At 41.7% G+C, this 21,562-nt stretch overlaps 2 protein-coding genes across 2 annotated transcripts; both read right to left on the minus strand.

The window, feature by feature from the left end:
- Positions 1–647: 647 nt before the first annotated feature.
- Positions 648–7,134, minus strand: LOC147312429 (alpha-N-acetylgalactosaminidase-like). The gene is made up of 9 exons (XM_086263756.1): positions 6,938–7,134; positions 6,288–6,444; positions 5,872–6,012; positions 5,372–5,583; positions 5,185–5,279; positions 4,922–5,083; positions 4,346–4,543; positions 4,100–4,240; positions 648–1,388 (listed from the first exon to the last, which is right to left on the minus strand). The coding sequence occupies exons 2-9, from the start codon at positions 6,440–6,442 to the stop codon at positions 1,185–1,187; spliced, it is 1,308 nt and encodes a 435-aa protein (XP_086119882.1). The 5' UTR covers positions 6,443–6,444; positions 6,938–7,134; the 3' UTR covers positions 648–1,184.
- A 1,769-nt stretch (positions 7,135–8,903) lies between these two features.
- LOC147312430 (alpha-N-acetylgalactosaminidase-like) lies at positions 8,904–21,513 on the minus strand. The gene is made up of 9 exons (XM_086263757.1): positions 21,309–21,513; positions 20,659–20,815; positions 19,992–20,132; positions 19,492–19,703; positions 19,305–19,399; positions 19,042–19,203; positions 15,613–15,810; positions 15,368–15,508; positions 8,904–9,951 (listed from the first exon to the last, which is right to left on the minus strand). The coding sequence occupies exons 2-9, from the start codon at positions 20,811–20,813 to the stop codon at positions 9,748–9,750; spliced, it is 1,308 nt and encodes a 435-aa protein (XP_086119883.1). The 5' UTR covers positions 20,814–20,815; positions 21,309–21,513; the 3' UTR covers positions 8,904–9,747.
- Positions 21,514–21,562: the final 49 nt, after the last annotated feature.

Raw genomic sequence — 21,562 nt, forward strand, 5'->3', positions numbered from 1 at the left:
TATCATATTTAATACTTACAGTTTTTTATGAGGTTTTGAGATTTTAACATCTGTGGGATATTTTTCCCCACTGCAAAATGTTAATGAATTGCACAATAAAGTTAAGCTTCTTTTTTTTTTTTTTAAACGCAAGAGTTAGCAATAGGGAAAAATAAAAAGTCATACATGGAAAGTAAAATTTAATTATTTTTTTTTTAAACAAATATGTCAGTTGGTTCAATAAACTCTCCATTTTCAAAAAAAATGAATTTTCTGGCAATCACTTCATAGCTCAGGTTTTAAGGGGATAAAAAATGATTTTAACAGCCCTGCTTTAGATAACAGTAGAGTGAAAGTGCATTCAATACCAAGAACTACTTGATGAAAGGGTTTTTTTTGTATTATAAAAATTAATAAATTTTATAGAAAACAGAACTGGAACTAAACTGACCTTAAGAGATGTCACTTTCTGACAAAGAACTGGGAAGTGAAAGCTAAAAGTGAAAAACATCTTGGTACCTTTGAAAAAGCTTGTAGGAGCTGGCTGGAACCCATATTACTCATATGGATGTATAGTGCAAAAATCAAAGCACTCTGCTGCATATGTTTGTATGTACTATGTAGTTGTAGTATGTAGCGTGTAATCACTGTAAGGAAACCCGAAGAACTGAAATACAGCGTTTTCATTTATTTAGAGAATTTGATGACAAATTGTTTACTTAGGTCACATAAAAACATATAAATCATTAATGAGTTTTTTCTAAAACTTGTTTCCACTTTTGTCTTTCTGAGCTGACAAAGACTAATCTCTATTAAAAAACAAAATCTAAGACAAGTGAAGACCTCTCAGTCACAGTGCCGATCTGGGATCAGTGACTTTGCTTTGGCACATCTCAGATAAAATTTTAAAATCATCATCTCTCTTTACTGTTGAGCACAGAAACTCTTGTGGCCCAGTTACTTTCAAGTGAAGATCCAGCTGGAGATCGCATCAACAAGAGCACATTTGTGCCATATACAGATGTAAAGTGGATGACCCTGAGTTTCAAGCATGTTCTTACTTGGAAGAGGCAATTGTAAAACACAGTTCAGAGCTATGCGCCTGCACCTGTGCTTAGATAGAAACAAATCATTCGATCATCAAGACATTACTACTGAGGTAAAAGACAAAAACTTAAGGATTAGAAAGTGGGGTCTGTGAGTGGTCAGAGGAAAACCCGTGGAATGGCATTTTCCTCACGATCATCATAGACACGACCATGGAGCGTGCCCCCTTGATAGAACTGGCGGAGGTTGAATTTGGCAGGTGCAGAGACGTACCACATTACCACCCCTGTGGGGTTCACGGACACTACAAATTCAGTGGAGTCTTTGAGCGATGCGGTCTCATCTGTGAAGACGTTGAAAACCTACAAAGAAGACGGGAAACAGAAGTGAATTTCTCTAGCAAGTATAAAGACAGACATCTTGCTGATAGAACACTTTTGGTCTCAGTGGGAAACCTTTGGTCAGATGTAGCTAGATTCTCATCATGTGTTACTTAAAGATCTGTTCTAAGTCCATTGTTGTTCTCATTGTATATCCTACCACTAGGCCATATTAGTAGTCATTTTAAATCCATTTCCTATCATCTGTATGCAGATGATATTCAGCTGTACCTTTCTTTTAAACCTTGTGAATTGGATAAACTATCCATTCTAATGGACTGTCTTAAGGAAATTAATGGTTGGATGGCAAACAATTTTCTGCAGCTTAATACAGACAAGATAGATTGTTTAATTCTGGCTCCAGAGAGCATTAAGCCTCAAATTAGACAATTATTGGGATGTTTCTCATTCACTGTAAAACCTCTGAATCTTTGACCCCCTCTGTGCTTTCTTCACTTAAGAAATATCACTAAACTCAGGACTGTTGTCTCTCAAGGTGAATTGGAGAAGCTTGATGTCTTCGTCTCCTCCCAATTAGCCTGTTGTAATGCCCTTTTTCCTTGTCTGTCAAAGGCTTCTATAAATCGCCGTTAAGCTGTCCAAAATGGTGTGATATTTTCTCATTGCTAAAGAGTCTGCACTGGCTTCCAGTTAATTTCAGATATCAATTTAAAATCTTGACTCGTACTGTCATGGCCTTACGAGGAGAGGCCCCCACTTATATTGTCAAGCTACTTCACGCTAATTCTCCAAACTGGATCCTTAGGTACACTGATAGTGGTCTACTGGGGATTCTACACCTGTCTGAAAACCATAGAGGATTATGCCTTCCAAACCTTAGCGCCAAAGCTATGGATCTCTCTCTCTTTCTCTCTCTGATACAGATACTAATATTTGGTCAAATATGATAGCTATATTTAAAAGTCCAATACTGTCAATATTTGTTTTCTTTGAGATTTCAAAACAAAGAAGTTGCAGAGTGCCCCCTGGTGGAAAAAAAAAAATTCAAAGACAGCAATCCTAACAGGGTTGAAGGGTGTTTCACCCCTCTCGTTTCCTAATTTTCATTCAGTAGCTATTATAATGCTGACACCAATAACTAATACCGGCCAACAATATTGCCCGCTAATAAATGGTTTCGACTCTTCTTCATATTGTACATTAATAATGTTCAGAAAGATTCTACTGAATTTGTAGAGTGGCAGGGAACAGATGTCCAACTGGTGTATTATGGCTGAATTCCAAATCTCTAGGTCAGAGGGAAAGGAACAGCCCAGGGACTATACACAATATACACAGATGAAAGCCATCTCCATATTACACACCTAATATCTTCTACAGACTAGAAACCCATGTGATGAAGCCTGGGGGACACAATTGTTGGGCTGTTGTTAAATCTTGTTAATGTTAATGCATATACACCATACTGTCAAACTTTTGTCAATGTGGTGTATGTAAAGGCCCAGCATTACTACATCTCCTTTACCTTTTAGTGTGACTGCATTTGCAGGATTTTTTTTATCGTGTTCAGCTTAAAGGGATTTTATATAAAACACACCCACAATGTTTTGTTGTTTTAGTCATTCAATTGATATCCTAAAAGACCTACAACACATATGTTTCCGTAAATCTGTCTCTCTTCCACAGCATGTCTTTATCCTGTTTTCCTTCTCTCACCCCAACCGGTCGCAGCAGATGGCCCCGCCCGTCCCTGAGCCTGGTTCTGCTGGAGTTTTCTTCCTGTTAAAAGGGAGTTTTCCTTCCCACTGTCGCCAAACTGCTGCTCATAGGGGGTCATATGATTGTTGGGTTTTTCTCTGTATCTATTATTGTGCGATCTACTGTACAATATAATGCGCCTTGAGGCGACTTTTGTTGTGATTTGGCGCTATATAAATAAAATTGAATTGAATTGAATACCAACACCAGTTAAGCTCGCACAACTGCCCTGACCTGCTGCAGCAGTTTCAGCACTAGCATGAGTGACTGTGCAAATTTTCTGTGCTTGCTTAGTGCGAAATAAGAACTGGAGCCAGCAGTTGTATCACATCCAGCTTGCCATCCTGACAGCTCCCTTTTGGTGTTCTCTTCCAGTATGACTCATTGAACCAGTGCCTGAGTTCCAGTGCTCCAACCATAATAACGACACCTGCTTTAAACAAGAAGCATGACTGTCACCCAGGGCAGCTCTGATTTAATGTCACCAGCCTGCCCCCGTGATCTGGCCTTGTGTATGACGAGCTGGACTTGCAGTTGATACTTTGTTGTTGTGTAACTTGTTTTTTTGGTTGTCGTTTGAGACACTCGCCACACCCTGGAGACTGGGTCAGGTGTTAGCTTCCACATTTCACACCACCCCAACTGATCACAGATTAGGAGTTGATCTACTTGGATGATTTTGGTAGGTTAGTGCAGCACATGATTTAATTTTATTCACGTAATCCTAATAAAAGACTGAGTCATGTACCGTGCTATAATGCTATAATATTTGAATAGATTTCAATCTTTTGTTTGTTTGTTTCTTGAAAATTTTTCCCCCGTTTGTTTTCTGTAGTGCTGTTTTACGTTGGTAACCTCAAACTTCAAAAACAGGGAAGTCTGAGTTAACCTTGCTTGCCAAAATTACCCCTCTCACCCCGAGTGAACCAGGTCGAAACACGATACACATCCCTCCTAAGTCTATAAACACATACCTTGTAGCTGCCTGCAGTGTAGTTGAGTTTGCTGAGGGAAGTTGTGTAGCGATAGGGCATGTCTGTACGACGGCTGAAGAACAATAAAGCGCTGGCATTTTTTGACAGGGGGCGCCAGAATACTTCAATGCCACTTTTCTCCTGGGAGAAAGAAAAAATGTGAACAATGAAACAAAAAAACATTGCACAAAAGTCCACAAAAAGAGTCATTTAAAAAAGAAATGTATCTACTAAATTGTGCTTCACCTTCACAATGCGTCTTCCCTGGATACCCAGGGCATCCTGGTTGATGCTGATGGCCATTTTGTTCCGCAGGATGCTCTGGGCACCGCTGGAGATGGTACGGAGGTCATTAGACATGAAAAGAGGAGCCGCCATGATCGCCCAGAGAGCCATCTGAGAACGAGACTGTTCCATGCTGAGGCCAAAGTCGCCAATAATCAGCTGTGAAGATTAAAAATTTTCACACCAAAGAATTAAATTGGAGGCTGTAGTCTGTAGTACATGTAATCTATCTTTCAGTATGGAGGTGTAGCTGAATGATTTGTGCACAACAAATATATATGTAGAGCACTGAAGAGGCTTAAACAAATCGTAGAGTAAGCAGAGACAGATTCTGTGGTTTGTTTTAAACAACTTCTGAAAACCCGTTTTTGTAGATGAGCTTTTGGTTTGGAATGAATCTCTGATCATATGTTAAATTTTGTGTTTGTTCATGTGTCTGTAAGTTTAAACATGTATTTGTGGCTTTTCTATTGCTTATGCTATTCCCTAAAGCACTTCACATTTGGGGAAGATATTACAAATTTCAATTGAACAAACCATATCAGGGTCGTTCCACCTTCCAGGACCTGCTGCAGATGTCAGGGCGTCCTGATTTTCAAAGAACCAGTCAACAATGTTCAGTACACTGTCCCAAGAGTCCTGGATGTCACCATAGTTACGCCACAGGTTGCAGATCTCACCCAGCTGAGTGTAATTTACCTAAAAACACGCATCAGTTTCATATAGTGAAGAAGCAAATACTAAGTATTAGAACAGGATTCGAACAAAACATCAAAAAGTATTTTGGATTTTAATCGTACCTTAGGTGGCAGCCCACCCTGGTAGGCAGGCCAGCTGCAGGAATAGCCAATGGGACGCCCTGTAGCATTTAAAGCCTTTGACATGAGAGGGTAACCTGTTCAAAACAGTGAACAGGAGATCTCAAATGAGGTCCAATCAGCAATATCTTATTATCCACACAGAAAAGGTTCAGTCTTGTGTTTTTACCCAGCTCTTGCTCCGTGGCATTAGAGTAACAGCCGTCATATTTAAACATATCCACCTCCCAGTCTGCAAATGTTTGAGCATCTAATTCGATCTTGTCCAGCGGGGTGCCAGGGTAGCCCCCACATGTGAGTTTGCCCATGTCCCCATAGATGCCCAGCTTTAGGCCTCTGTTATGCAAGTAGTGTGCCAGCTTTTTGATTCCTCCTGGAAACCTGAAAGAGTAATATCAAACACACACATTTTAAAAAAGCCTTCAGCTTTCATTTTGTAACCACAGCATGATTTTTTTTTAATCCTGTAACCCAATTTCCTTTTGCACTTTCCAGGGAAGTGAAAATTCATATTTGTGCTGACACTAAAACATACCTACTATCAATCTCCTGAGTACTGTGTTTTGCTTTTCACATGATTGTATGACTGTCACACTACTTCACTGGCTGTAGGCCAATAACAGATATATGTTTACAATGGTCTTTGTGCTCACGCAGCAAATACTGCACCTCTTAGGATCAGGCTGCAGCCGTCCCTGATCGTCTCTTTGTTTGGAAGACCAGCAGTCATCTATGTTCACGTAGACGTAGCCGAGTTCCTTCCAGCCATCCTCTGCAAGTCTGTCTGCCATGTCCATGAACAGATTTTCACTGGAAGAAGGACAAAGATGTTTCATAATTGTCTCAATCGCATTCCTATTTACACTGATACTGCATTTGAAGATAAGAGTGTAAAGAGTGTAAAGAGCACTACCATATCTATTAGATATTCTGTTCAAACCGACTGCTTCTACTGGCTTTTGTTATATCCTGTTATTATATCGCTATAAAACTGAGACTAGACCATTATAGTTATAATACCTAAATACCTTTTAAGTTTTCAATACAATCAAGCCTGGTGGTACACATTCAAAATTTTGGCTTACCTGATGCAGTTCTTTGGGTCGTTTTCACAGTCAATATCACATCGGTATCGTTCCCATGCCAACCACCCCATGGGAGGGGTCTTCATCAGTCCATTGTCAAGGGCCAAAGTGGTCCCAGTGAGCGCAAAGGCAAAAAAGAGAACTGCAACATGCATTTCTGCAAATACAAAATTACAAGCTGAATCAGATGTTAGTGCAGTGTGTCAAAGATGAGCCAGAAGAGTACGTCCAGAAGACTAAAGGGCAAATACAGGTTAATGATTGCAGCACCTGACGAAAAATCACCTGACATGGGTGTGAACGCAAAACAACCTGCTCAATGACTTACCAGTGAAATAGACTGATTGTGTCAGATGACCAAATAAAAATCACATGCTTATATAAACGATGTTCTGCTAAATAAAAGTTAGAATATAAAAGCTGTTCGCAACATGATCGTCATTTGGTTCTTGTAAATACGCAACACTCGATCTCAAGCGAGTTTTTTGTATTATAAACACTAACTTGACGGTAGCTTATTACGTATAACTAATCTGGCATAGACAACAATTATTCTAGCAATTTAAAACGCAGGGAATCTAATACACGTTTAAATGATTTAAACGAAGGGATTTGCTGAATAAATGTATGAAATGAAAAGCTGAACTCACTGAAGTCCGATCACGGCTCTTGGAAACTGAAAGCTAGAAAGAGCAAATAAGACCAAGAGCTCAGCCTCCTGCAGTCCGATTCTGTGCTCTTGTCTCTGGTCTCTCCCTCACTTCTTTAAATAAATACTGTGATAAAAGAAAATCCGCTCGGTCCTACTGTGGGGGAATATACAAAAAAGTACACATGACAAGGAAGTGGGGGCCACGTGACAAAGGAACCCTATCAGCTGACCACAAACCAGGAAGCGAGACAAAAAGCGCCGGGGAGACCGTTGATTACAGTGGTTCCCAAACTTTTTTGGCTAGGCTCCCCTTTGTTTTACAAGGAAAATGTTGCCCCCCCCCCGCGCGCGCACGCACGCACGCACAAACACATCCTCCAACCACACACACCTGTATTTTGCTCCATTGCGGTTTATTTCACACCTCAAACATTTAGTAAACAATTAGGCAAATACAAGTAATCTGCAATAAATTACAGGTAGTAAGAAAGTAAACTACTAACTCTTTTATGCTACGTCCACACCTACGTGTTTCGAATCACCGAAAACGGAGATTTTATAAAAGTCCTTTTTGCGTTTACATGTGGAAGAGGAATACAGAGTTCGTCACGCAATGTCAAAGGTATGTGCCTTTTTTCACGTCAGACTGTGCGCCACCTTATTGTTTACATGAGATGAATTGCAGAATGGCAGATAGAGACAAAATACTGTTAATCTGACTATCTTCAGTTTTTACACGCTTACATACACACGCAGTTACTGTCCCTCCATTTATAAAGGCAGAGGCATCACGGTGTGATTTTTTTACGTGTAGTTGTTTTTTTCTGTGTAAAAATATTCAACATTGCTGTCAATACATTTTTCAAAAAAATGCCTCTCTGTGCAAAATGGGTTTAAAAACATAAACAGCTGTGGGATACTGTTTGTCTTGATTTGAACCGAGGGAACAAATCGTAGCAGGATCAGCCTGATATTATTTGTATCCCACTGTAACTTTACTTTGTACAGAGCTAACATCCCCAAAATGTCAGGTGTAGTTAGTCATTACAACAAGTGTTTGTGAACTAAAAATCAATTATGTGGGATACTGTTTGTCCATGATTTGAAGAGCCCAGCCCGCTCCCAACACAGGGAAAACCAATTATGCAGGAGAGACCTACCTTGGCACTTGTGCAGGTGAAACCAAAGGGAAGATATGCTTCACCATATTTTCTAGTCTTTGGCTTAGAATGAAGTTGGTTTGGAAACATATTCAGCTATGCTTCATCTCCTGCTCTGCGTTTGTGTGGGCGCCCTGTGTTAGCAGTGTCCAAGCATTTGGGGGGGGTTTTTTTCCACTTTTCATACCGGACCCCACACTTTGGGAAGCTCTGGATTACGTTTATTTACCTCAGTTCTGTAGCTGATCTAACACAAAAAAAAAAAAAAAAAAAACCTATTCCAGTTTCGAACTGTTTATGTTTAATGAGGTGATGTTAAATGTGATCAAATCATTCATACATTATGTTTCATAAAAAGCTATAGATTGTAGTAGCCTTCACCTCTCATTTGGCGTTACAATCCTGGTGATGTCTTTGGGTGATGAACAAAATAACTACTGCTTCTTCCTTACAGCAAAAGTGTAAACATATCCACATCCAGCAGGAGGAGCACTTGGAATACAAAATTTGGAACCACAAAACCTGGATTTAGTTGCTTCAAAAGTTGCTAAAAATTCATAGATGATAAATGCTATAAGATAAAGTCTTGTGACTCTCACTTTGGTGAAAATGCATTCAATACCAAGAACTAAAAAAAAAAAAAGACCAAGAACTACAAGTATTATATAAATAAATAAATAAATTTTATAGAAAACAGAACTGGAACTAAACTGACCTTAAGATAAGTCACTCTGGGACAAAGAACTGGCAAGTGAAAGCTAAAAGTGAAAAACATCTTAATCACTGAAAGGAAACCTGAAGAACTGAAATACAGCGTTTTCATTTATTTAGAGAATTTGATGATAAATTGTTTACTTAGGTCACATAAAAACATATAAATCATTAATGAGTTTTTTCTAAAACTTTTTTTCCACATTTGTCTTTCTGAGCTGACAAAGACTGATCTCTATTTAAAAAAAAAATCTTAAGGCTACGTCCACACGTACACGGGTGCAGTGTTTAAATGCTTACATATACACACACAGTTACTGTCCCTCCACACATACAACTTGGTTCTGCTTCTATGCCCCAGCTTTGTTTACTATTTCCCACCCAGGCTTCTAGACTTCTGATTGGCCAACATTTCTACACGGTTAAGAATATATCGCCAACTGTTGCTTTGGCATGTTCCTAGCAGCGTTTTCCTTCATTTCTGTGTTTACGTGTGGACGGGATTATTTTTTTAAAAGGAAAACGGAAAATCTCTGTTTTCAAAAATACCCGTGTACGTGTGGACGTAGCCTAAGACAAGTGAAGACCTCCCGATCTGGGATCAGTGACTTTGCTTTGGCACATCTCAGATAAAATTTTAAAATCATCATCTCTCTTTACTGTTGAGCACAGAAACTCTTGTGGCCCAGTTACTTTCAAGTGAAGATCCAGCTGGAGATCGCATCAACAAGAGCACATTTGTGCCATATACAGATGTAAAGTGGATGACCCTGAGTTTCAAGCATGTTCTTACTTGGAAGAGGCAATTGTAAGACACAGTTCAGAGCTATGCGCCTGCACCTGTGCTTAGATAGAAACAAATCATTCGATCATCAAGACATTACTACTGAGGTAAAAGACAAAAACTTAAGGATTAGAAAGTGGGGTCTGTGAGTGGTCAGAGGAAAACCCGTGGAATGGCATTTTCCTCACGATCATCATAGACACGACCATGGAGCGTGCCCCCTTGATAGAACTGGCGGAGGTTGAATTTGGCAGGTGCAGAGACGTACCACATTACCACCCCTGTGGGGTTCACTGACACTACAAATTCAGTGGAGTCTTTGAGCGATGCGGTCTCATCTGTGAAGACGTTGAAAACCTACAAAGAAGACGGGAAACAGAAGTGAATTTCTCTAGCAAGTATAAAGACAGACATCTTGCTGATAGAACACTTTTGGTCTCAGTGGGAAACCTTTGGTCAGATGTAGCTAGATTCTCATCATGTGTTACTTAAAGATCTGTTCTAAGTCCATTGTTGTTCTCATTGTATATCCTACCACTAGGCCATATTAGTAGTCATTTTAAATCCATATCCTATCATCTGTATGCAGATGATATTCAGCTGTACCTTTCTTTTAAACCTTATGAATTGAATAAACTATCCATTCTAATGGACTGTCTTAAGCAATGTTCCCTCTAATTTTTCATGTGTCTGAGCGAACACACAAACTCCCTGAGCGGTCCCTTGGACCACTGTGAGCAACAGCAGACGTGTGCACTGTGGTCACGCCAGCATCGAATCCATCCAAGTTACATGGTTTATTAAAATAATCAAATTACAGCATTTGTCTTAGACTACTTTTAATTAACTGCTTTAGCCCACTTACAATGAAAATTTAAAAAAAAAATCTTGTTCATGACCTGTGTAGTATGTTAACACTTTTGGAAGTAAAGAATAACCTGAACTCCAATTTTGAAAACAAAACTTTCTTTTTTTAATTTTTTAATTTATTTTTTTTATAAAGCTCTGCATCAAATTTGATGGCACACAAATTATTCGTGCCACTCCAAAACATAATTTCTGTCCACTATGAGATAAAGGAGAACAACAGCCTGATACCTGCAGGCCTGACAACAGGAGATGTATCACTCCTGTAACACCTGTAACATTCAGTAGTCGCCTCATTGTTCTGACACACACAACAAAACTATTGACTACACTACACACTAACTACACAAGATTTGCACTAAACATTGCAAATCTCTCACATCTCAAAACATGGCCGTCACTCCTAAAACTTCCCCCTCTCCTAAATGACTAAATGCCATGTTGCCACATCATTTTTTGATTGGTCAACATGGTACATTTTTCCACCAATAGGAAAGGGTGGGGTTTTTTGGTTTTGTTTTTTGCTCACAGGTGGAGAGTGCTTTTGGGCGTTTTCCTTATAAAACGCAGGTTTTACTGTTTCTTCCCGCAGTAAATATAAACAACGACAGTATTCAGTAAAAAACAAAGAAAGATTGCAGATATTTTTATCATAACTCTGGTTTTACGTGGCCTATCAACACAATTTAAAAACTGGTATAAAGTCCACACTTTTTCCGTCAATTGTTCCGTCTGTCCTGCTCACATCTCCAATGGTTGTACACGTTATCATTAGCGTGACTTCACTCCACATCAGCCACGCCGCTTTACTAGCTAAAACACCGCTGTCGGCACATAAGGACGCTGCCATAGCCTGTCAATGACGTTGATTAGCTGCATATATATATAAATATATATATAAATATAACAACACCCAGCACGCCCCTGCGGGCGGTTTATCCTTCAAGCTCGGGTCCTCTACCAGAGGCCTGGGAGCTTGAGGGTCCTGCGCAGTATCTTAGCTGTTCCCAGGACTGCGCTCTTCTGGACAGAGATCTCCGATGTTATTCCCGGGATCTGCTGGAGCCAATTCAATTCAATTCAATTCTTTATTTATTTGTCACATGTAGTTATAGCTGGTACAACATACAGTGAAATGTTTTTTCTGGCTAAAAAAGTACTCCCCCCGACTGTGCAAACATGCTAAAAAGGATTTTACATAAGCTAAGAAAAAAAGGAAAAGAAACAAAAGTTAAAAGTAAAAAAAAAAAATATATATATAAAAAAACAATGTAAAAGTCCATATGTTTGTGCTTATAAATATATATCCATGACGTGCAAGATATTGCACTGTAATGATTTGAATGAGAAGACTATAAAAATATACATATTTACATAGTACAGATGTATATAATAAGGTACGGATAAGGTTCAGAGAAGAAAGATAAAGTGCAAATTATGTACTGTGTGTGAGATTGTCCATCATGTTGTCCGGTTTGTGTTTTGGTTGAGGAGTCTCACAGTTTGTGGGTAAAAACTCCTCCTGAACCTTTCTGTTCTTGTTTTCAGGCTACAGAGGCGCTTCCCTGACCTCAGTGGCCTGAACAGTTTGTGGGCGGGATGGCTAGAATCCCTAATGATCCTGATGGCCCTGGATCTGCACCTTTCAGCATAGATGTCCTGCAGTGCTGGTAGAGATGTTCCCATAGTGCGTTCAGCTGTGCGCACAACCCTCTGCAGGGCTTTCTGTTGCTGTACTGTGCAGTTCCCGTACCACACCATGATGTTGTTGCACAGGATGCTCTCAATGACACCAGTGTAGAATCTCCTCTGTATATTCTTGGAGATCTTAAACCTCTTTAGACGCCTCAGGTGATAGAGGCGCTGTCTGCCTTTACTAATGAGGAAGTCCGTGTGTGTACTCCAAGTGAGGTCCTCGTTGATGTGGACACCGAGGTATTTGAAGTTGGAGACTCTCTCCACAGGGGTTCCATAGATCTGAATTGGGGTGTGAGTTTTCTCACCTCTCTGTTTTCTGAAGTCAATCACCATCTCCTTTGTTTTACTGATGTTCATGGAGAGGTGATTTGCCTCACACCACTTTGCTAGTCCATCCACCTCACTCTGGTAGGCCGTCTCGTCGTTCCCAGAGATGAGTCCCACCACCACTGTGTCGTCAGCAAACTTCACAATGGAATTAGTGGGGTGTCTGGCCGTGCAGTCCGCGGTGTAGAGGGAGTAGAGAAGGGGGCTCAGTACACATCCCTGGGGGGAGCCCTGTACTCGCCTAGCTTGGGAGTCACCGCACCTAGTGCTCCGATTACCACGGGGACCACCATTACCTTCACCCTCCACATCCTCTCGAGCTCTTCTCTGAGCCCTTGGTATTTCTCCAGCTTCTCGTGTTCCTTCTTCCTGATATTGCTGTCATTCGGAACCGCTACATCGATCACTACGGCCGTCTTCTTCTGTTTGTCTACCACCACTATGTCCGGTTGGTTAGCCACCACCATTTTGTCCGTCTGTATCTGGAAGTCCCACAGGATCTTAGCTCGGTCATTCTCCACCACCCTTGGGGGCATCTCCCATTTTGACCTCGGGACTTCCAAGTTATACTCGGCACAGATGTTCCTGTACACTATGCCGGCCACTTGGTTATGGCGTTCCATGTATGCCTTGCCTGCTAGCATCTTGCACCCTGCTGTTATGTGCTGGATTGTCTCTGGGGCATCTTTACACAGCCTGCACCTGGGGTCTTGCCTGGTGTGATAGACCCCAGCCTCTATGGATCTTGTGCTCAGAGCTTGTTCTTGTGCTGCCATGATTAGTGCCTCTGTGCTGTCTTTCAGTCCAGCTTTGTCCAGCCACTGGTAGGATTTCTGGATATCAGCCACCTCCTCTATCTGCCGGTGGTACATACCGTGCAGGGGCCTGTCCTTCCATGGTGGTTCCTCGTCTCCCTCCTCTTTCTTGGGTTTCTGCTGCCTGAGGTATTCACTGAGCACTCGGTCAGTTGGGGCCATCTTCCCAATGTATTCTTGGATGTTCGTTGTCTCATCCTGGACTGTGGTGCTGACACTCACCAGTCCCCGGCCCCCTTCCTTCCGCTTAGCGTACAGCCTCAGGGTGCTGGACTTGGGGTGAAACCCTCCATGCATGGTAAGGAGCTTTCTTGTCTTTATGTCAGTGGCTTCTATCTCCTCCTTTGGCCAGCCTATTACCCCAGCAGGGTACCTGATCACGGGCAGGGCGTACGTGTTGATGGCCCGGATCTTGTTCTTACCATTCAGCTGACTCCTCAGGACTTGATCATATATATATATATATAGATATATAGATATATAGATATATAGATATATAGATATATAGATAGGCTGGACTATGGGATAAGATGGCATCGTTGTAATCCCATACGGGAGCAGCTAGTCACTTACTGAGTAACACTGCAAAACAGAATTGATAAAGTTTTAATTTCAATTCAGGTTAGATTATTTATTTATTTTTTGTGCGCAACGCAGATTTTCTGTGCGCAGAGACCGTGCCAGCAGTGCGCAATTTCTCACGCGCACAGCTTAGAGGGAACATTGGTCTTAAGGAAATTAATGGTTGGATGGCAAACAATTTTCTGCAGCTTAATACAGACAAGATAGATTGTTTAATTCTGGCTCCAGAGAGTATTAAGCCCCAAATTAGACAATGTTTGGAATCTTTCTCATCCACTGTAAAACCTCTGAATCTTGGGTTAACTTTTTACCAATCTTTTGATGCCCACATCAAGTTTTTGACCCCCTCTGTGCTTTCTTCACTTAAGAAATATCACTAAACTCAGGACTGTTGTCTCTCAGGTCTCGTCCCAATTAGCCTGTTGTAATGCCCTTTCCCCTTGTCTGTCAAAGGCTTCTATAAATCGCCGTCAAGCTGTCCAAAAAGCTGCGGCAAAGCTTTTATCCGAAGGGCCAGCTCTGTTCTAGGATGCCCTCTCGACCCAGTGGAGGTGGTGAGTGACAGGAGAACGGCGGCTAAGCTGTCATCCCTGATGGACAACATCTCCCACCCCATGCAGCAGACTGTGACAGCACTGAGCAGCTCCTTCAGTGGGAGACTGCGGCACCCACGGTGTGGGACGGAGAGATTTCGCAGGTCTTTCCTCCCCACTGCTGTCAGACTCCATAATAAAGACTTTAACTGATCAAGCACACACATCCATACATATGCAATAATACTAAGTGCAATAATCCTTTCTGTCATCGTTGTATTTTTACTCAGTTGTATATAGTATTTGTATTTGTATTCTATTTTTATCTTATTGTATATTTATTTTATTTTATTCTACTGTATATAGTATTTTATTTTATTCTATTCTGTACAGTTGTGTACTGTATTTATTCTTATTGTATTCTAATTTTTGCCTCATAACTTTTGCACTGTCCACTTCCTGCTGTGACAAAACAAATTTCCCACGTGTGGGACTAATAAAGGTTATCTTATCTTATCTTATCTTTAACTCGCAAATTTTCTCATATAACCCCATTGCTAAAGAGTCTGCACTGACTTCCAGTTAGTTTCAGATATCAGTTTAAAATCTTGACTCGTACTGTCATGGCCTTACGAGGAGAGGCCCCCACTTATATTGTCAAGCTACTTCACGCTAATTCTTGTACAAATACAGGCCATTTACCATTTAATAAAAGACTGAGTCATGTACCGTGCTATAATGCTATAATATTTGAAAAGATTTCAATCTTTTGTTTGTTTGTTTCTTGGATTTTTTTGTTTGTTTTCTGTAGTGCTGTTTTACGTTGTTAACTTTGAAACTTCAAAAACAGGGAAGTCTGAGTCAACCTTGCTTGCCAAAATTAACCCTCTCACCTCGAGTGAACCAGGTCGAAACACGATACACATCCCTCCTAAGTCTATAAACACATACCTTGTAGCTGCCTGCAGTGTAGCTGAGTTTGCTGAGGGAAGTCGTGTAGCGATAGGGCATGTCTGTACGACGGCTGAAGAACAATAAAGCGCTGGCATTTTTTGACAGGGGGCGCCAGAACACTTCAATGCCACTTTTCTCCTGAGAGAAAGAAAAAATGTGAACAATGAAACAAAAAACATTGCACAAAAGTCCACAAAAAGAGTCATTTAAAAAAGAAATGTATCTACTAAATTGTGCTTCACCTTCACAATGCGTCTTCCCTGGATACCCAGGGCATCCTGGTTGATGCTGATGGCCATTTCGTTCCGCAGGATGCTCTGGGCACCGCTGGAGATGGTACGGAGGTCATTAGATATGAAAAGAGGAGCCGCCATGATCGCCCAGAGAGCCATCTGAGAACGAGACTGTTCCATGCTGAGGCCAAAGTCGCCAATAATCAGCTGTGAAGATTAAAAATTTTCACACCAAAGAATTAAATTAGAGGCTGTAGTCTGTAGTACATGTAATATCTCTTTCAGTATGGAGGTGTAGCCAATGATTTGTGCACAACAAATGTATATGTAGAGCACTGAAGAGGCTTAAACAAATCGTAGAGTAAGCAGAGACAGTAAATATAGACATATATAAAATCATTTTATTATTTATATAAAGCTCTACATAGACAGGCTCCTGCTTATATAGCAGAGTTTCTGTGAATGTATCACTGTAGCCAGCCTCTCTGGTCTTCTAAACACCATCTCCACCTGCCCCTCGCTCTGATTTTTAAACCAGAGGTGATCGTGCTTGTGAGGTAATTGTGTCCAAACTGTGAAATGGCCTTCCTCAGCCTAACAGGCCAGCTGATTCTGTGGTTTGTTTTAAACAACTTCTTAAAATCCGTTTTTGTAGTTGAGCTTTTGGTTTGGAATGAATCTCTGATCATATGGTAGATTTTGTATTTGTTCATGTATCTGTAAGTGAAACATGTATATGTGGCTTTTCTATTGTTTATGCTATTCTATAAAGCACTTTGTAACTATTATTATTATTAGTATTTAGTATTTAGTATTTATTTATTTATTGTCATTGTCAAGAACAATGAAATTGCGTTTGGGGCTTCCATACAACCCAAAAAAAAGAAGAAAATAATAAATACCCCTTAAAACCCAAGTGTACATATTTAACCCAGTGTGACTCCAATGCAATAAGACAATCCTTAGCAATAATGTTCGTAGAAATTCAGACAAAGACCTGAGAAACATGACAAAATACAACAATGCAACCCATTCAATATTATTGTACTGTGAGATATGATATCAGATATGATAGTTATCTATTTAAGAAAGAGGGGGGGTGCAGGAGGGGGAAGAGAATAAAGATATGATGCACCAATGCAGACCAGTTCATTGCTATTAAGAAGTTGGATATGGTTATTGTCCGTGAGAGGGGGGCAGAGAGTTCAGGAGCCTCACAGCCTGTGGATACAGGCTGTTGGCCAGTCTGGATGTTCTGGCCTGTATAGACCTGTACCTTCTCCCTGAGGGCAGCAGATGGAAAAGGTGGCGCGCAGGGTGATGTTGGTCCCGCAGGATACTGTGCACCCTCCTCAGACAGCGAGTGGGGAAGATATTACTGATCTCTGGCAGACTTGTTCCAATAATTCTGCCAGCTTCTTTCACCACCCGCTGGAGTGCTTGCTGATCGGCCTTGGTGCAGCTGGGGAACCACACTAGAAATCCATACGTCAGAACGCTGCTGATGGCACAGTTGTAGAAGTTCAACATCAGAGATCTGGGAATGTGTGCGCTCCGCAGTCTCCTCAGGTAGTAGAGGCGCTGTTGGGCCTTCCGTACAACTGAGGTGATATGGTTGCCCCAGGACAGGTCCTCGGTCACAGTTACCCCCAAGAATTTAAAACTGCTCACCCTCTCCACCGCCTCACTGCCAATGAAGAGAGGCAGATGGTTGTTATGACCCCTCTTCCGGAAATCTACAATGATCTCCTTGGTCTTTTTGGTGTTTAAGACCAAGTTATTGTCGTGGCACCATGACTCTAGTTGTTGCACCTCTGTCCTATAGTTTGTCTCATCATTGTTGGATATAAGTCCGAGCACTGTAGTGTCATCTGCAAACTTAACAATGAGATTGGACGCGCAGGAGGAAATACAGTCATGGGTGAAGAGAGTGTATAGCAGAGGGCTCAGGACACACCCCTGAGGGGCACCGGTGTAGACCACAAGGGTGGAAGAGGTGTTCTTACCCACTCTGACACTCTGTCTACGGTTAGTGAGGAAGTCCACAATCCAGTTGCACAGAGAGGAGTTAAGTCCCAGTTGGTGGAGTTTGGGACGGAGTTTGTATGGCCGGATGGTATTAAAAGCCGAGCTGTAGTCTACAAAGAGGAGCCGTGCATAGGTGTTCCTGTGTTCCAAGTGCTTCAGTAATGTGTGCAGCACTGTGGCGATCGCATCCTCGGTTGACCGGTTCTCCCTGTATGCAAACTGGTGCGAGTCCAGGGATGGTGGAAAAGCAGCTCTGATGTGTTTAATGACCAGTCTCTCCAGGCATTTGGCGGGAATGGGGGTGAGTGCCACAGGTCTGAAATCGTTCAGACATGTGACATTTGACTGTTTTGGGATGGGAACGATGGTTGCTGCTTTGAAACAGGATGGTACCAGTGAACAGGACAACGAGGTGTTATATATAGAGGTGAAGATGTCCGCCAGGTCCGCAGCACAGTCTTTTAGCACCCGGCCCAGCACTCCATCCGGCCCAGCCGCCTTCCTGGTGTTAATGCTCCGGAACACACGCCTCAGCTCATGAGTGCTCAGGACCGGAGCAGGGTCGGTTGAGGGGAGAGGGGACAGGACAGGGTCGGTGTTCTCCCTGTCAAAACGGGCATAAAAGAGATTTAGATCCTCAGCCAGAGTAGAACTGTCGGCTGAGGGTGATGGTGTTCTTCTTTTGTAGTCCGTGATAGCCCTGATGCCCTCCCAGACCTGCCTTGGGTTTGTGTTGTTCTCAAACCTGGCCTCGATACGCCTCCTGTGCTGCTGCTTGGCAGTCTTGATGCCTCTTCTCAGGTTGGCCCTGGCAGCACTGTATGCCTCCTGGTCCCCGGATTTGAAAGCGTTGTTCCTTGTTCGAATAAGTTGTTGAACTCCGTGTGTCATCCAGGGTGGATTATTAGGGAACACACGGAATCGTTTCCAAGTTGTTACATTGTCCACACAGAAACAGATGTAGTCCAAGACAGTGGAGGTGTAACTGTCCAATGCGACACGATTGTCAGTGTCCTGCACCTTGAATACATCCCAGTCTGTGCAGTGGAAACAGTCCTGAAGCATCGGAATAGCATCCTGCGGCCATGTTCTCACGGTTTTGGTTGTAATCCCAGTGCTCTTGATCTTTTGTGTGTATATTGGGTGTAGCAGAAGGGAGAGATGGTCTGACAGACCCAGGTGGGGATAAGCCTGGGCTCTGTACGCATTCGCCATGTTGGTGTACACCTGGTCCAACGTTCTATCTCCTCTGGTAGCACACTTCACATTACGGTGGAAATTGTGAAGTACAGATTTCAGGTCCGCGTGGTTAAAATCCCCATTATTATTGTTATTATTGTTATTATTATTATTATTATAATAAATATGTTTATATTTGGGGAGACAGTAACAAATTTCAATTGAACAAACCATATCAGGGTCGTTCCACCTTCCAGGACCTGCTGCAGGTGTCAGGGCGTCCTGATTTTCAAAGAACCAGTCAACAATGTTCAGTACACTGTCCCAAGAGTCCTGGATGTCACCATAGTTACGCCACAGGTTGCAGATCTCACCCAGCTGAGTGTAATTTACCTAAAAACACGCATCAGTTTCATATAGTGAAGAAGCAAATACTAAGTATTAGAACAGGATTCGAACAAAACATCAAAAAGTATTTTGGATTTTAATCGTACCTTAGGTGGCAGCCCACCCTGGTAGGCAGGCCAGCTGCAGGAATAGCCAATGGGACGCCCTGTAGCATTTAAAGCCTTTGACATGAGAGGGTAACCTGTTCAAAACAGTGAACAGGAGATCTCAAATGAGGTCCAATCAGCAATATCTTATTATCCACACAGAAAAGGTTCAGTCTTGTGTTTTTACCCAGCTCTTGCTCCGTGGCATTAGAGTAACAGCCGTCATATTTTAACATATCCACCTCCCAGTCTGCAAATGTTTGAGCATCTAATTCGATCTTATCCAGCGGTGTGCCAGGGTAGGCCATACATGTGAGTTTGCCCATGTCCCCATAGATGCCCAGCTTTAGGCCTCTGTTATGCAAGTAGTGTGCCAGCTTTTTGATTCCTCCTGGAAACCTGAAAGAGTAATATCAAACACACACATTTTAAAAAAGCCTTCAGCTTTCATTTTGTAACCACAGCATGATTTTTTTTTAATCCTGTAACCCAATTTCCTTTTGCACTTTCCAGGGAAGTGAAAATTCATATTTGTGCTGACACTAAAACATACCTGCTATCAATCTCCTGAGTACTGTGTTTTGCTTTTCACATGATTGTATGACTGTCACACTACTTCACTGACTGTTGGCCAATAACAGATATATGTTTACAATGGTCTTTGTGCTCACGCAGCAAATACTGCACCTCTTAGGATCAGGCTGCAGCCGTCCCTGATCGTCTCTTTGTTTGGAAGACCAGCAGTCATCTATGTTCACGTAGACATAGCCGAGTTCCTTCCAGCCATCCTCTGCAAGTCTGTCTGCCATGTCCATGAACAGATTTTCACTGGAAGAAAGACAAAGATGTTTCATAATTGTCTCAACCGCATTCCTATTTACACTGATACTGGTTCAAGGTTCTTTATTTGTCACATGCATAGTTATACTTGTATAACACACAATGGAATGTAACCTGACATCCTCCTCGACATGTGCAAGAATGGTGGTGGTGGTGGTGGTGGTGGTGGGTGGGGGGGTGGGGGGGTGGGGGGGGTAGAGGAAGAACATTATATATACATATATAGTATATACATTGGGTGAATGTGCAGTAGTGGCAGCAAGCAGGTGAATTCTGTACATTAATAAGAATAGACATCTGACTATTTGAAGATAAGAGTGTAAAGAGTGTAAAGAGCACTACCATATCTATTAGATATTCTGTTCAAACCAACTGCTTCTACTGGCTTTTGTTATATCCTGTTATTATATCGCTATAAAACTGAGACTAGACCATTATAGTTATAATACCTAAATACCTTTTAAGTTTTCAATACAATCAAGCCTGGTGGTACACATTCAAAATTTTGGCTTACCTGATGCAGTTCTTTGGGTCGTTTTCACAGTCAATATCACATCGGTATCGTTCCCATGCCAACCACCCCATGGGAGGGGTCCTCATCAGTCCATTGTCAAGGGCCAAAGTGGTCCCAGTGAGCGCAAAGGCAAACAAGAGCACTGCAACATGCATTTCTGCAAATACAAAATTACAAGCTGAATCAGATGTTAGTGCAGTGTGTCAAAGATGAGCCAGAAGAGTACGTCCAGAAGACTAAAGGGCAAATACAGGTTAATGATTGCAGCACCTGACGAAAAATCACCTGACATGGGTGTGAACGCAAAACAACCTGCTCGGTGACTTACCAGTGAAATAAACTGATTGTGTCAGATGACCAAATAAAAATCACATGCTTATATAAACGATGTTCTGCTAAATAAAAGTTAGAATATAAAAGCTGTTCGCAACATGATCGTCATTTGGTTCTTGTAAATACGCAACACTCGATCTCAAGCGAGTTTTTTGTATTATAAACACTAACTTGACGGTAGCTTATTACGTATAACTAATCTGGCATAGACAACAATTATTCTAGCAATTTAAAACGCAGGGAATCTAATACACGTTTAAATGATTTAAACGAAGGGATTTGCTGAATAAATGTATGAAATGAAAAGCTGAACTCACTGAAGTCCGATCACGGCTCTTGGAAACTGAAAGCTAGAAAGAGCAAATAAGACCAAGAGCTCAGCCTCCTGCAGTCCGATTCTGTGCTCTTGTCTCTGGTCTCTCCCTCACTTCTTTAAATAAATACTGTGATAAAAGAAAATCCGCTCGGTCCTACTGTGGGGGAATATACAAAAAAGTACACATGACAAGGAAGTGGGGGCCACGTGACAAAGGAACCCTATCAGCTGACCACAAACCAGGAAGCAATAGAG

The sequence above is a fragment of the Aulonocara sp. 'chitande type north' Nkhata Bay genome, linkage group LG15 (genome assembly GCF_057382095.1).
Source record: "Aulonocara sp. 'chitande type north' Nkhata Bay isolate Kocher_YH1m ecotype deep benthic linkage group LG15, A_spYH_male_GT1.1, whole genome shotgun sequence".
In the NCBI taxonomy this organism is placed as follows: Eukaryota; Metazoa; Chordata; class Actinopteri; order Cichliformes; family Cichlidae; genus Aulonocara; species Aulonocara sp. 'chitande type north' Nkhata Bay.